The sequence below is a fragment of the Odocoileus virginianus genome, chromosome 4 (genome assembly GCF_023699985.2).
Source record: "Odocoileus virginianus isolate 20LAN1187 ecotype Illinois chromosome 4, Ovbor_1.2, whole genome shotgun sequence".
In the NCBI taxonomy this organism is placed as follows: Eukaryota; Metazoa; Chordata; class Mammalia; order Artiodactyla; family Cervidae; genus Odocoileus; species Odocoileus virginianus.
Genome location: NC_069677.1, coordinates 64,447,521 through 64,463,520, shown reverse-complemented (window position 1 = coordinate 64,463,520; position 16,000 = coordinate 64,447,521). Strand labels below are relative to the sequence as shown.

Sequence of the window (16,000 nt, the reverse complement as noted above, 5' to 3'; positions counted from 1 at the left end):
AATCAGTAGAAAATGTAGGTGGGATGCCTATTTGGAAATTTAGAGGTCAGTTTCAGAAAATTCAAATCACTGTGTCTCCTCTAGTGCTTGATTTATTAGATGCAGTTTAGATCTGCCTTTCATACTTGCTTGGACATGTATCCTAGTGTTATTGTTAATTTAGTATTTTGTAGGTTCTAATGAAACAAATCTTAGCATCTAGCACAGAAACAAAGAGGACTATTATTTGTTATTTCCTGAATTTGAATAAAATTACAGTGTAGGTGTGAGGAAAGAAATAGATTTAGTACGTGGAAATGGCTATTCAAAGAAAAGATAAATGTAGATAACTTCTGTAATATAAGCTTTCAGTTCTAAAGCTAGGCTTCTACTGTGCTGCTGCAAAATGCTAATTTACCTTATGGAATTACATCCTGTTTTTCCTTCCATTCAGCTGTAACAACTTCTAAATGGGAGTTATTTGACCAGCATGAAGAATCAGAAGAAGAAGAAAATCAAAAGTAAGAATCTAGGTTTAGAATATATTCAGTTTCTTATTGCATACACAGTCTCTTTTTCATTAAGAGGTGTAGTTGAATAATAGGGAAGAGGAAAACTTAACTCTTAAAAAAGCTTGTTTTAAGAGGATCATTTTTAGTTCTTCATTGTTTTTCTAGTGAGTAAAGAGCTTTTGCTTTCTGGTTTTGATGCATCTGGTTTCACTTTGCTTTTGAGTTGATTTTTCTGTGCTAGGTTATACATTCTCACATTGTAGTTACTAAATGGTTAACTGCATTTGTTTTAAATCTTTAAATCTTGGCTCTACAAAATGGTGATTTTTAAAATGGGAATGGGAAGGTTATGCTCTTTTGGAATGTACATTGCTAAGGAAAATAATGCATTCTGACCATTCTTTTTGTTATTTAAATGTACACACGTCAGAAGACCTAAGAAAAAATAAAAGTAAAAACCACTTACTTTCATCATATAGAAAATTTATTATAATTTTCAATTTTGCTGGTTAGCACTGAACGCAATAGGAATTCCTGCTCCCAGATTCTGCAAGTTTATGTTGGTAGTTTTTTTGGTAACACTGGACACCTTTTCAAATCAATGCAAAGGAAGTTAAATTAGTTTTTTAATAGGGAAAGAGAAGGCATCAAGAACACAAAGCAGAGGTTTCTGGGTTTTTTGTTTGTTTTCAAATGGAAGAGTAAGCAAAAGGAAAAGTCCCTTTATGTCCCAGCACAATTTGAGCATTTGTATGGATCTAATAAATGGATATTACTAGCATTTAAATTTAAGCATTTGTGGAAACACAGTTTGATATGAAGAAGAAAACTTGTCTACAGTAGTGTCTTTCCAGAAACAGTGTGATCAGAACATGTCAGCAATCATTATGACAACATATTTGTAAAATATAGATGTTGTTGGCTGTCAGAAATACCTGACTGAGGCTGTTTAGAAGTACAGGAATTGGAAACAGTACAACTTGTTTTCATCTTTATTTCTGCAATCCCATCATTAGTTAATCTGTGTCACTATGGTAGGATCACTGCTTTTTAAAATGAATACCTGTTCTTATAAAATAATTAATTTAAGGGAAATAAAGGGTAGAAAAGCCTTTGCAGAACTCAAGTATTGTTCAAGTGGTATTGTTTCTAAGCATACTAAATTTTTGCAGTAAGTTTGTTATTTGTTAATATTTGAAATGCATATGCATTTGTGTTGATGGTAATCATACCTTCATACAGAGAAGCACGGATCACTATGAGTATAATATATATTTTTTACTTTTCCTAGGAGTTCCAAATAAGTCATAATAAAAAGAACTTTATGAAAGTGCAAAATAGGGGAAAAATACTTAAATTCTGTTTTGTTTCTTGCGCCTCACTACTGCTCTCTAGTGGCTGAGTCCAAAAATACCTTTTTACCAAGAAGCTGCTCTTTGACACAAGTAATTTATTATATTTGTGGCAGAAGACTGGCTTAAATATATATATGTATGTATGTATTTATCACTAGTATTTTGCAGAAAAGTTCAAAATAGTACTTTAATTTCATTTGTAATGGATTCTTTATGGGTTTAGAGTCTTGAATTTCCATTTCTTTAAAAGTAAAAGAACAAGTTGGGACTGAGATCTGAACCTAGAACTGGTAACTAAGAGCTAAAGTCAAAGCCATTTAGAACAGATTGCTTAAGCCTTAGAAAATTTAAATGATAACTGTAAAGTATGTATATTTTTAAAATCATCATCTGTAGTGTAGTTCATTTTAGAAGTCTTCAATAACATGATTGGTATTTAGTTTCTAGTTTCCTAGATTCTTCCTCTGTATAAAAATATGCATAAATTTAAAGCATAAATGATATAATGTTTTACATATTATTCTGTGACCCACATTGTTTTTTTTTTTTATTGAAGTATCATTGGTGTTGTTATTTCATGTCTGTCCCTACGTTATATCTGCTCTGTATTCATCTTGGTTGAAAGCAGGTAGTCTGATAAGTGTACAAGGAAGTTTATCAAGGAATATTTAGAATTGCAAAAAAATTTTTTTTGAATTGGTCAATAACAGACAAATTGGTTAAGCACTCTTCACTTCATATGTCACACAATTTCATTAACTGTTTTGCATCTTTATTGACTGGCTCTTTCCAAAATAATCCTTCAGTAAACATCTGTTTTTACACACACACACACACACACACACACACACACACAGTTTAACCACTTAAAAGCATGTGAGGCACTTGTAGAACTATTTTGTACCATAAGACAAGAAATTCTTGTGTTCTAAAAAATTAGCTAAGAACTGTGTTTAGGAAGTTTCTGACAAATTAAGAAGAAATATTATGTAAATTTTAGTTCAGAAAAGAGTTTTTGTGTTTTTTTTAATCTTGGGTTTTGACCTTTTTCTGTTTTTCTCCCTCATGTAAATATTGTATTGAGTTATGCCTATATGTACTACTAATGATTTGTGGGGCTCTGAGAGTATAAAGTTTGAAAAGTATTTTATTAGTATTCTGCAGATGAGAAATTAGAAGGCAAACAGTATATCCTCTATTGTTATCTACTTTGCTTAAAATTTTCTCAGTGTGTGTCTTATCAGGTTCTAAAATAATTAAAATTTTATTTGGAAGGAATATGGTTATAATTGTTTTTATATTGTTACAAATAGTTGTAAATATATATTAAAAGACTCCTTATTCATGGTAGAGTGTTAGTATCCAAATACCAACATATAAGGGCTTATCGGGTTCAAATACTAAAGAGAAAATGACGTATTTTCTAGGGTATGCTGGTAATCATGTTCATATCACCATATTGTTTGAGGAATTTTGTTTCAGTATACATAAACATTTCTGAATAAGTTTGTACATAGAACACTTGTTTTGCTCAATTTTAAAAAAAATTTAACGCTCACAGAGCCCAGTCTTGGAGCATACAACTTTTTTCTTTTTTTTTAAGTCACTTCATTCTTTGTATTTGAAGAACATTGAGGAACACTTGTTAATCCTATTTTGGCCATGATGAGCAGCTTGTCACACAGTTGCTTGTCTGTTTCCACTAGATTGCTTCTGGAAGAACAGGAGAATTTTTCTTCTTTGTATCCTTAGCTGTGGTAGTTAGTTTTTCATTTTCTTTTTATTTGACATACCAATCTAACCAATCAACTATGATGTGAAGTAATATATGCTAATATTTAAAATTAATATATTGTTTTATTCTTAGGGTTATATGTTAATTATTAATAGATAAGGCCTTTGCTGCTGTGTTGATTGTTTCATAGAAACTGACTCAAACTCATGTATTTTCTAGTTTATAGACTCTGCTGAAGGAAGGGTAAACATTTGGCTTTTTAAACATTAACCATCATATAACTGCTGCATGGAAGGTTTCTGGCAGAAAAAGGCATAAAAATAACATTAACATAAGCAGAAGTTTTAGAAGTGTGATTATGTTGAAGCACAGATTCTTTCTGTGGAGAAAACACAAGAGTTTTATAAAATTGCCTATTATTTTGTAAAGAATGTTTTAATGATGAATTGTCCTCTTACGTTTTGTTAACATTACTTAAGCTTTAAGGCAATGAAAAATGAAAAAGGCCAAGACTCTAAAATGTAGCTTTTTTTTCCTTGTTGCCCTGACATAAATGTATTCTGTTTATTTCCAAAGTCAAGAAGAAGAAAGTGAAGATGAAGAAGATACTCAAAGTTCCAAATCTGAAGAACATCATTTGTACTCTAATCCAATCAAAGAAGAAATGACTGAGTCCAAGTTCTCTAAGTACTCTGAAATGAGTGAGGAAAAACGAGCTAAACTCCGTGAAATTGAGGTTAGTATTGCATTGAAGTTTACACTGTACCTTCTTCCACCTTCTCCACCAAACTGTGCTCCTCTTGGCATCACACCTTGGTCCATACTGTTCCCTCTCTGTCTGGAACCTTCATACCTGCTATCTTCCTTCAGTTCAAGTACCCCCTTTTCTTTTTGGTACCCTTTTCTTAACCTTCTGGATTTACTTACTTCTCCATATTAATCTGTTAATGATTTTACATGTATTATGTTGTGTATATTTATGGTTTTTTTCCCTTGCTTGCTTATTTAATGTCTGTATTCCCCTCTAGGCTGTGATTTCTATGAGGATAAGGGACCCTTCACTTGACTGTTATCTGTTCATGATTGTATCTCCAGTGCCTGGCACATAGGGGACAATCTGCAGATATTGGTGTAATAGATTATATCTCACCTTATGAGATCCATCATATTTTGAGCATACGTAGTATGTAACAAAAGTGAATCTTTTCTGGCACATTCAAGTTATGCATACATCGTACTGTAATAGACTCAGAATTTTTAAGTGCCTGCACAAGTGATGGGGAGAGAGTAGACATTGGGGCTTAACAATAAGAAGGGAGAGTCCAAACTCTCAAGACTTCTCTGTCTCCATGCTGTTTCATTTGGTAATGTCTCTTTTTAAATTTCCAAAGGTATTCAGACATGTCAGTGAGGGGAGGGTTTTGTAATGGGAGCCTTTCTTATTTCTTGCCCCCAGATGATGAAACATTCCCAGTAAATGTTATCAATAGTGTAGCAGTCAGTCCAGAATCTCAGAAGTGTACATGAGAGTGAATTGTAATACTCTGTCCATTCATTTAACAGTGTTTTATATGCTTACTATGTGTCTGTGCTTTTCCTTTATTAACGTACAATACTACCATGTTGTAATTTTATTTTTATTTATTTATGTATTTTTTGTTGCGCTGGGTCTTTGTTGCTGCATGGACTTTGTCCAGTGGCGATGCACAGGCTTCTCATTGCCGTGGCTTCTCTTTTTGAGAAGAAGCACAGGCTGTCGGTGTGCAGGCTTCAGTAGTTGCAGCACATGGGCTCAGAGCCCAGGCTCAATAGTTGTGGTGCACAGGCTTAGTTGCTCCTGCATTGGTGGGTGGATTCTTTACCACTGAGCCACTAGGGAAGACCATTACCTTACCATATTAATTACCAGCTTTCATTTCTCTGCCACCAGCTATTGGGCTGGTACAAGTTCTTGCCCACCTCTTTCTCAGTATCTATTACCAAGCCGAAAACAGAGAAAGCATTTTGTTTCAGCTTTACACAGAATCAGTATGATGTCAGTTATAAGTAGAGAGAATTTTCAGAGTTAGTAAGTTGATTTATTTTTCCTGAGATATATTCATATACATTCTTTATAAATTTTTCAGGAAGATAAGGTGGTGTATTATCTCAGTGAATGCACTCACCTGTGGACCTTTTTCAAGCTGCTCATGACCCTTCTTAACTCTTAGAACTCCTCCCAGTCTTATTGAACTCTGCCTCACTGACCTGATAGAAGTACTGGAGTAGAAACAAAGACTGAGTTCAATTGAAAAAAAATGTATTTTCTTGATAATTGAACTGTCTTCTTACAAATACCAAAATAGACTATTTCTCAATGTTATGTTTTCCTCTTGACTTTAAAGAAAACCATGTGATTTAACTTCTTGGTTAATTTGGATGATTCTACACTGTATATGTATGCATATGTATTGTACATGCACGTACATACACTAACACACCTTATATATGTGTATATATATTTTTTCTCCCCTTATTTTATATGCTCTTCGGTAAACTGGTCTCTCTTTGCTGGATACTTAGTGATTGTCTTTCTTGCTCTCATAGTGGCTACCCTCTCACAATCTACTTAACTCTTTTGGGATTTGGATGGTGAGCCAAATCTAATTTTAAAATGTAGAGCTTGGCTTTGTTTTAAAATTATCTATTCTTTTCCCTTATTTACTCGAAGATTTATTCATGTGGAGTAAGGGTCCACAACTGGTGGCCAGTTTGACAGGGCTCTTGAGCTTTGTTCATGTACTGTCCCTTCTCTGCCCCTAAATTCAAATGTCAGTTTCTGAATTTAGAATTCAGTGAATACCTTTTTATTGGTGATCCCATAAATGAAGAATAAAGTTCTAATTAGTTTTATTGTATACTACAATATATATAGTATGTGTATAAGAAAGTGAAAAAGTGGAAGTGTTAGTTGCTCAGTCATGTCCAACTCTTTGCGACCCCATGGACTGTAGTCCTGCAGGCTCCTCTGCCCATGGAATTCTCCAGGCAGGAATATCGGAGTGGGTAGCCATTTCTTTCTCCAGGGGATCTTCCTGACCCAGGGATGGAACCCACATCTGCTTGGCAGGCAGACTCTTTCCCATCGGAGCAGTTTTTCTTTTTAAAAGCTCTTCTCGTCCCCAAATGTATTGTAACAAAGATGTCTATAGCTGAACCTTTTTTATCATGGAATTAATAAAAACCAACGATTTATGTTATAAAATACTGCAAAGCACTTAGAAAACATGCAGCCATGTGATCTTACAGTGTTTTCTGGAAGCAAGTTTGTAATCTTTCAGATTCTGCTTAGAACAGTGCCTGGGCTGGAGTTACCTTTTCTTACTCTACTGTTGTTTCTATTTCTGCCAGTAAGGGTTGGAGGAGAGGAACACTAGGTGGGGAGCCAGGTGAAGGGTCTTTGTTGCTGAAGTAGAAAGATCCCTTTTCTGCCCTGACCCCTGAGGAAAGAGTGAATAGTTGAAGGGAAAGGTGATATACTTGAGATGGCCAACAAACCATTGCATGGATTGCATGGACTATTCTCTTTGGAGTTGGGACCCTTTGTGGCCTGTTTTCTGGGCACCCTGGACTTGTGCTTGGGCCTGAGTTAGGCCACATCAGCAGGAATTGTAACTAGGGATTGTATAATGATATTTCAAAAGGCACTCTAGGGATGCCTTTCACCTGAGTAACATTCAAGTTGTTTGACTCTTGCTTGCTTAACTTTTAAACTGATTTGCCACAAATACGTCTGTGGAATAGCCGTTTTAGTCATGGGAGGCTTCACACAGAGATGAACTCAAACACTTACGTTTCCCCCCCAACCCCCCACCCTCTTTTACCTTACATCTTATTGTCTTTTTAAATGGAGGAATTAACACACACACACAAAATGCAAGGACTTTTTAATAATTTTAAGGATAGAGCAGAGAACCTCAAAGCTCTGGTTATAAATGATTCTGATAATAGAAGTAGAATTAGGTAGAAAGGGGCAAAAATCAGGAAACTTAATGTTCATGAAGTAAAACATAGTGAAAATACCACTTTGAATGGAAGTTATGGCTTGTTTCCAGTATACTGGAAAGCCTCATTGGTAGTAAAGGAAAAAACCTAAAACATGTGAAGTCTTATTTTTTAAAATAGAAGTAAAATAGTAGCATTTAGTCCATTTAAAGGGCATAACAGTGTGAAATAAAATAGGTTAAGAAGTTTGCATCTGTAATAATTGCATCAGATAAGTTTGTTCCCTCTCACCACCTGAGTGAAACAAGATTTTACAGGTTTGGGACTATAGTCCTGTGGTACCATCCAGGATCATCCAGTCCTTATGCTATTCACTGTATATTTAGTTCACTCACAGTTACAATGCACACACACACATATGTAAAATCAGCTAGCAGTCTCCTGATAAACTATAGGTGGTCTGCATTCCTTTGCAAATAATGTTGTAGTGAATACTTTTGTACAAAAAACTGTGCTCACATATGAATAAATTACAAGAAATGGAATTGGAAATCTGTTTTCTTTTAAATCACTGTATACTTAGTGTCTTTAAAAGTACATTTTGAATATGGTTTAACCTTTTCTGGATGTCTTGATGCTGAGTGATTAGACTCTCCTGTAAACAGAGTGAAACTTCGCTTCAAGCTACAGCTTTATAACCAGAATGCTGCTTTCTTTGATTATTTTAATAGTTTATCCCCTGTGTTCTGCTGACTGTCTTGTCTTGCTGAAAGTTATACCCACCTTTAACAACATTACCTTTCTTATTTGGGGTACCAGATACCAAATTCATTCTCATTATATCAAAGAATAGGTACATACTCAGGGGAAGAAGCACAGGTCTTGGTTTTCAAGTCATCTTGTGTGGCTGTGCAGAGAGCCCGTGGGTCCATGCCTGATTACTTGAATTCTGCATAGTTGGGACTTGTCTGACAAGTGACCTTCAGATTAGGGAGTTGTATACACTGATGTTATGTTTTGACTGAATACTAATCAGTTACTGTTTGTATGTTTTATGTTGCTATTTTTTCCTTCTTCTACACATGTTTCAGAGAAGAAAATATTTCTTTAAAGGAGCACAGCACTGCTTGAGAAGCCATAATGATAAAAAGATTTATTTTAAAAATATCTTATTTCACAGCTCAAAGTTATGAAGTTTCAAGATGAATTGGAATCTGGAAAAAGACCTAAAAAAGCAGGCCAGAGCTTTCAGGAACAAGTAGAACACTACAGAGATAAACTTCTTCAGCGAGTAAGGAATAAGTATATGCAGTTATGCATTTTTCAGTTATTTGTTTGACTGCCTATAATATATATTGGTGTATTTAAGGAAGAGAATATTTCAAATTATATCCTTTATATAAATGCTGAATATGGGTAGATAATTAGGAACATTTGGAATTTGATGTTTTATAGTTAGTTCAGCTTGGAAAACAGTTTCAGAACACCACCATGCTCTTTTATTTTGGATCCTAGTGGAACATAACATGCTGTTAAGGACGCACTTTCAGAACTGGAAGGTCCTATGGAAAGTCACATTTGTGACCAACAACGCTAAGTAGTAGCATAGAGACAGAAATGGAGTTAGGACTACTGTTCCATTGTGTCCAAGGAGGAACAGCAAGGGGTAGAATACCTCATCTGTGAATTCTAAACTTTTGAGGGACCTTGTATTCTTGTACATCAAAAAATGTGTAGGTATATACATTGAATTTTAACACAAGGAAGCCCACAGGATAGTTGTTGAAAGAACCCAGGAATTTTATTGATTGGTACTGTTATTAATTTTTACCTATGTCTTGACTGTCATTACAAAGAGAGATGATGGCGAGAAATAGCAACAACTAAAAGGGAACTTAAAGTCATGCAAAGCTATTCACTTTGGTGGGAGCAGTGGTGTAGGAGAGCAGCCGTGGCGCTGCGCAGCATGTGGACTCCTGGTGCTGCTTCGCCGTGCGTGCCTGGGTGCACCACTGAAACCTGCTTTTACTCGGGGAAACTGGGTCAATGGTCCGGTTTTTGCAGGATTGTGAATTAGATAATTGTGTGTGGGTATGTTAGGTCTCTCAGCTGTGTCCAACTCTTTGTGATCCCATGGACTGTAGCCCACCAGGCTCCTCTGTCCATGGGGATTCTCCAGGCAAAAACACTGGAGTGGGTTGCCATGCCCTCCTCAGGCGGATCTTCTTGACCCAGGTTTGAACCTGCATCTTTTGTGTCTCCTGCATTGGCAGGCAGATTTTTTACCACTAGCACCACATACGCAAAGAATTAAATAATAGTTAACATTAATTTTTATTATTAAAATGTTTAAAATATCATAAGTGAACTGTAGTCTGATTCCTGTGAAGTATCAATCAGGAAAATGTAACCTGCAGATCACCAGAGGAAGTTGGTCTCTTCAACATCACTTTGTAAATTTGTCCTCAATAGTTGTATTTGGAAAAAAGATACATGAGATTAAAAAAAAAAAAAAAAAAGATGTTATATATCTGAACCCTGTTGAGTCCCTTTGGGGATGGTGGCAAGTGTTTTGATTTGCATGGAAGACTGCACCTTGAGGTGCCCACTGTCCCTGATGTAGTAACATGTTTATTACCATTTTAGTCTCCTTGTTTTTTGAAGGCATGGGCCAGGGGTCAGCAGTCTATGACCATCACTTCATTTTTGTAAATAAACTTACTAGAACACAGCCACGCCCCTTCAGTTATTACCTATGTATTATCTGTAGTAGCTTTTGGACTACGGTTATAGAATTGACAGACTGTAGCCCATGGCAGAAAATATTTACTACCTGGCCCTTCCCAGAAAACATTCTTCAGCATCTGGTATGGGCTTTTTATCGGATATCGATTAGCTTTCTTGATGCATACAAATCATAGAGAAATTTAATTGTTTTGTTTTGTTTTTTAATTCTTGTTTTTGAAGAGCTCGGTTGGCTTTGTGGGTTCATTGTTGGTAGCTACTCCCTTAATTATCAATAGCAGTCATAATTTCAAGTGAGAAGTGGCAGTTGTAGCAGTTGGGGATAAGCAAATAATTTTTCTGGTTTACATAATTATATAGTCATGTAGTCAATTTGTACTTTTATAAATTAGGATTTATAATTTGTACTTTTATAAATTTCCATATGATTGATACTTGTTTTCCACTATTAATAATAAGACTTTTTACTAGACATTTATTGAGAGTAGGTTTTTCTCCTTTTTAGTATATTACTTTAATAATTGCTTTCCTTTGATTAAATCAACTTGCTGTGCAATTAGAATCATTATTGACAATTTTATTGTAGTCTGAGATGGAAAGGTCATCATATTGTTTTTCCAGTTTGTTTAAGTGAAGGGACAGCACTCTTAAGAGCCGTGACTCTAGAGCTTTGGCTCAGATCCTGACCTCATTCCTGTATGACCTTAGGCATGGCACTGAGCCTTTCTAAGGCTCATTTTTCATGTTTTGAATGAGGATAATACTATTCATAAGCATGTTTTAAAGAATTTCATGCCAGTGGTATATGGAAAGTTGTTCATTAATTGTTTGGCCTATGGTAGGCATTCAGAAAATACTTAGCCACTGTTGCTGGTATTATTATGATCATTCATTATAAGTAGAGGAGTAGAAGAACCGGCTTTCTGGAAGAGTAGGTATACCTTCAGTAGTAATTTTATAAATAGTTAACTAGAGGGGAAAATATTATTACATAAATAAGATTAACCAGATGGGTGTTTTTTAATGACTAAATATTTCTTTAAAAAAAAAAAAAACAGGAGAAAGAGAAGGAATTAGAAAGAGAACGAGAAAGAGATAAGAAGGATAAAGAAAAATTGGAATCTCGATCCAAAGACAAGAAGGAGAAAGATGAATGCACTCCAACAAGGAAAGAAAGGTATAACATTTCTCATTTAATGCCCATACAGGCTTTGGAATCATGTTTCATTTTGTAATATTTTCATCACTGGAACCAATCGATTGGAAAAATATTTTTTGTGTGTGTGATAAACATGTTTGGCTTCTGCCTGCAGAAGGCAGAATTAGCTGAGCAAAGGGGCATTTGGCACTTGGCTTAGTTACCTGGGACACCATCCCTTTACATGGTTCATAAGGTACCTTAGCCTTAGTTCAGGGCAAGAATTCAGTTACAGTATTACGTATCGAACCTGAGGCTTAAATAACTAAGCAGCTTGCTAGATCTTACCTGTTGCCTCCAATATAAGCTTTTCTTCTGTGTTGAGGCTGCTACCTGTAAACTTGAGTCTCCCAGTCCTGTTTGTTAAGGGAGATTGTGTACTTAGGCTATAGAGACGTGGTCCTCACTTCAAGTCTTCTAATCAAAATAATTTCTCTTGTAGTTTTTATTTCTTACTTTCACAGTTCCTAAATCTCTGATTAGTAGAAAAAGTTACTTTAGAATTGAGATTTTCCTAATAAGAACCAAGCAAATGCAAATTAAAAAATTTTGGCTTAGTCACTCTTCATATAGTTACAAGATAACATGGCTATACTAATTGGTAAAGTAATCCATCACTTTTTTGTCATTTATTATTATCTTGATATAATTTCAGAGTTATAGAAAAGTTACAAGAATGACATAAAGAATTCCCAGATAGCTTTCACTGTCATTCCCCCAGTGTTAAAGTATTTCTCCTTTTGCTTTATTTTCTTCTTCCTCTTCCTTTCTCCCCTCACCCCCAATCATTTAAGAATAACTTGCTTACATGATGCCCCATTTTCATACTTAACCACAGTAAAAGTTCCCAGATCGAACAAAAAAAAAATTTTTCAAGAGCAGGAAATTAGCATTAAAAAAAAACACTATTATCTAATCAGAGACCTTGATGGAATTTTGTCTCTTGTTCCAATAATCTCTTAGAGCAGAGAAAAATCCAGTTTAGTTCAATTCAGTTTTTGTGTCGATCAGTCTATCTTTAAGACTTTTTTGTTCTTAGTGGAAAAGGCTTTGAATGTTGTTGGAAAATAACATTAATAAGGTTAGTGAAAATAAAGATAGTGTAAACTGATAGGAATTAGAAGCTAATTTAGTTAGAAGGAAAATGATATACCTGATCCTTTGCTCACTTATGGGATGTTTTGGGGGCTTTGTTCCATAGGAAAAGGCGACACAGTACGTCCCCTAGCCCATCTCGCAGTAGCAGTGGTAGACGAGTGAAATCCCCATCACCAAAATCGGAGCGATCAGAGCGTTCAGAAAGATCTCATAAAGAGAGCTCACGGTCCAGGTCATCTCACAAAGATTCTCCTAGAGATGTTAGCAAAAAGGCCAAAAGGTAAACGCAAGTCATTTTTTGTAATACTAAATGCCAGTTTCCTTGTCATTCCACCAGCTTTTGAAAATAATTTGTTTGACAGCCATTTTTGAAAGGATTTTAGAAAACCAAACAGATATACTTTATTAGATTCTTCCTTCCCATCTCCCCACCCCAATCTCCTCATGACTAAAGCATAAGAAAGCTTCCAACACGTAAAGACTAGCCAAGAATATTAAACATCAGTTTTCTGTGGAGTAAGAATAGCTGCTTTTCTTTTCCTTTCTGTTCTTTAGTTTCTATAGAATATTCTTTGGTTTTTGTCAAGGCTGAAAGAAAAATACACGTTCCTCCCCACCCAGCAGTAATCTTACTAGCAAGTTCTTCGGTAGACTTGTGGACATAAATACCACAGACTGTGTTTCTTCAGCATTTAATTTAGTGTGTTCTATACCTTTCTCCTCCAAGTTTCAGAAAGGTGGTTCAGAAGTGTTTTGTTTATCTGGGTGCTTTATAGAGTTTTCCTGAGAGCTGAAACTGCTTTTTACCCTAAAATGTTTTTATTGTAACCATTTTTTAGTAAAATTTTTCTATAACAGATAGCTCTCTTTTTTCTGAATGGTACTTGTGCATCTATTGTATATATACATTCATGAAAATTATATAATAATTTGTTTTGGTAATTTTAATGCATAGCACTTACAGAGTGCTGTCTTAAAAGATTCCCTTGAATTTGCAATAGTTGGTGCTTTTCCTCTCAAGAAGATAGGCTGCAAAGCCACTGCGTTCAAAGTTTTGTGAATGATATTGGATGCCATTTTGAACTTTGGCTTGTTAAAATGCAGATTTTGAGAGTTTGATTCAGTAGAGCAGTGGTAGGGCTCCAGAGTCTGTCTTGGCATGCATGCTACTGATGATCACTGGTGTGATGCATAGGAAGTACAAAATTTGTGTGTGTGAGTGTGTACATATAGTAGGCACAGTATAAATTTGGAAGGTTTACAGCCTTTTTTATTTCAGTGACTTTCATTGTGCCCTGTTAAAGATCATTTTAGATAATTTAAGGATAGTTTGTTTTGATCATGTGAGTACTTTGGTTAAATTGTTTTTGTTTGTTTCCTCAGATCTCCATCTGGTTCAAGGACACCTAAAAGATCTAGGCGATCACGGTCTAGATCCCCTAAAAAATCAGGGAAGAAATCCAGATCCCAGTCCCGATCTCCACACAGGTCTCATAAAAAGTCAAAGAAAAACAAACACTGACATAAATTTTTAAGATGCTGTCACTTAATGGAAATGCGATTTTGTTTTGTGCCTGGACGGTCTGTTTTTTTAAAAAAACGAAAAACAAAAAATCTAATGAAAGAGCATTCCTGGGGTTTTTATTTGTTTGTGAATGCATGTGTAAACTCATAAGTAACTGCATCTGTAGACCTCTCGTTGTTTTATATTGTATAAATTACTTTTGTTGTGGCTGTTTCTCAAGATGAAATTTTTATTGTGCTAATGAATTTCATCAGAAATGTGTATAATGGATCTGCTGGCAGTAGTAGTATTTTGTTTTAGGATGTTGTGACTTAGAAAAAATAATACAGATGTCTTCCCCCCTTTTGTAGCTTTGACAATTTGAATTAGATTTCAAATAAAATCTGAACAGAAAACTTTAATGTTGTTTTTTTGCCCTATTGATGACATCAAGTCCCTTAAAATCCTGCTAAGTGAGTTTAGCACATCTGTTGTATTTCTTACACCTAATGCACTTTACAAGCTTCACTGTTCAAGTAGCTAAAGTTTTGTGTTTACTGAGATGACTTTCAAAATTTAGGGACCCAAGACTCATATTTGGTGGGCTTGCCAACCAATTTCTTGGGTAATGTTCCCTTGGGTAATACTAGTACCCAGAGATAAAAGACTAGGCAGATATGATGCATGGTCTTCTGTTAATGCTATGCCTGACTAAAATCTCTTTTTTTTCAAAGAAGCAATGTGAATTTAGTACACTTAACCCATGTCCTGAGCAACTACTTATTTTCAGGGAAAAATTAAATTTCCATCTTTTGATTTAATTTTCTATCATTAGAAAAATTTATTTAAAAGAATTTAACAGTAATTGGCCATAGAATTTTTTTTATGAAGCCATCTGTAGGCTCTTTATTTTTTTGTAGGCTCTCTTTCAAACACTGGTATCAGAATAGTTCTACAAGGTTGTGTTCAAAGCACCTTCATTGGTTTTTTTGTTTTTAAAGGATTTAGGTTTAGCTTTTAAGTGGAATTTTAAAATGATACAATTTTTTACAAAACGTAACACTCAATGGGTTTGTAAATTAAAGATGCAAAAAGTTGATTTAAACCATTTTCAGAATTGAAATCTGTTGTACAGATAAATTGCAGTGTGAAGAAGACATAAGAAAATTTATGTAATGTTGAACATAATATTACTATAATGTAATAAAGGGTCATGTAGACTTGAACCTGACGCTACTGTTTGTGAACCTTGCTTTCAGTTTTTCATTTAGACACTTTTTATGGTGATTTGATGGTTTTTTACCTTCTTAATAGAGTAGCGGCTCTAATAACAGATTGTTCTAAGTTAGGCTTTTTTTTTTTTAAGCTTGTTTTTTGAAAGTATCTTTTCAAGTTGTTGTACTTTGTCTTGCCTAGTCACAAAATTAAAAACCTATACTCATGATTTGAGGAGTAGGAATATTATCTGAGCAGTGAGGCATGTTATTTCCAAACTGGGCAAACCTACAAAAGCTGTAGAAATGTGCCACATTCTTTTTCTTAGTGGTTGTTAACAACATGCACTATTGCTTGAATGTTATTTCCTTATCATTCATTCTTTTGTTTGTCCATATTGGTAGGGATTTAGTTTACTAAATGTTGCTTAGAATAATTAAACATGAACATTTGGTGCTGGTTTCTAAAAACCTACAAATACAGCCATTTTTAAAGAATGTGTTTTTCTCCCTTGTTCACTGCCTGGGAGAATGGAATTTTATATAATTACCTTTGCAGAAATAATGATAAGGTTGAGTTGCTGGTGATTGTGGGCATTCCATCATTCATTGGTCTCTAGTATAGGCTTAGAAATGATTAGTTAGGAAGTGATTTTGCCAGTCAACATGCAAGTAT

General features: G+C 34.8%; 1 protein-coding gene across 5 annotated transcripts in view; it reads left to right on the top strand.

Moving 5' to 3' along the window:
- U2SURP (U2 snRNP associated SURP domain containing) overlaps positions 1 to 15,341 on the top strand; it is a 47,108-nt gene extending 31,767 nt beyond the window's left edge. For 4 of the 5 annotated variants that reach the window (XM_070466624.1, XM_020887594.2, XM_070466625.1 and 1 more), the window contains 6 exons: positions 434 to 500; positions 4,158 to 4,317; positions 8,746 to 8,856; positions 11,369 to 11,487; positions 12,710 to 12,886; positions 13,990 to 15,341. In XM_070466624.1, coding sequence (XP_070322725.1) covers positions 434 to 500; positions 4,158 to 4,317; positions 8,746 to 8,856; positions 11,369 to 11,487; positions 12,710 to 12,886; positions 13,990 to 14,128 — 773 coding nt within the window. In that variant the 3' untranslated portion in view covers positions 14,129 to 15,341. The remainder of the gene's footprint in view (positions 1 to 433; positions 501 to 4,157; positions 4,318 to 8,745; positions 8,857 to 11,368; positions 11,488 to 12,709; positions 12,887 to 13,989) is intronic. The other variant, XM_070466626.1, reaches the window with a different exon arrangement.
- Positions 15,342 to 16,000: the final 659 nt, after the last annotated feature.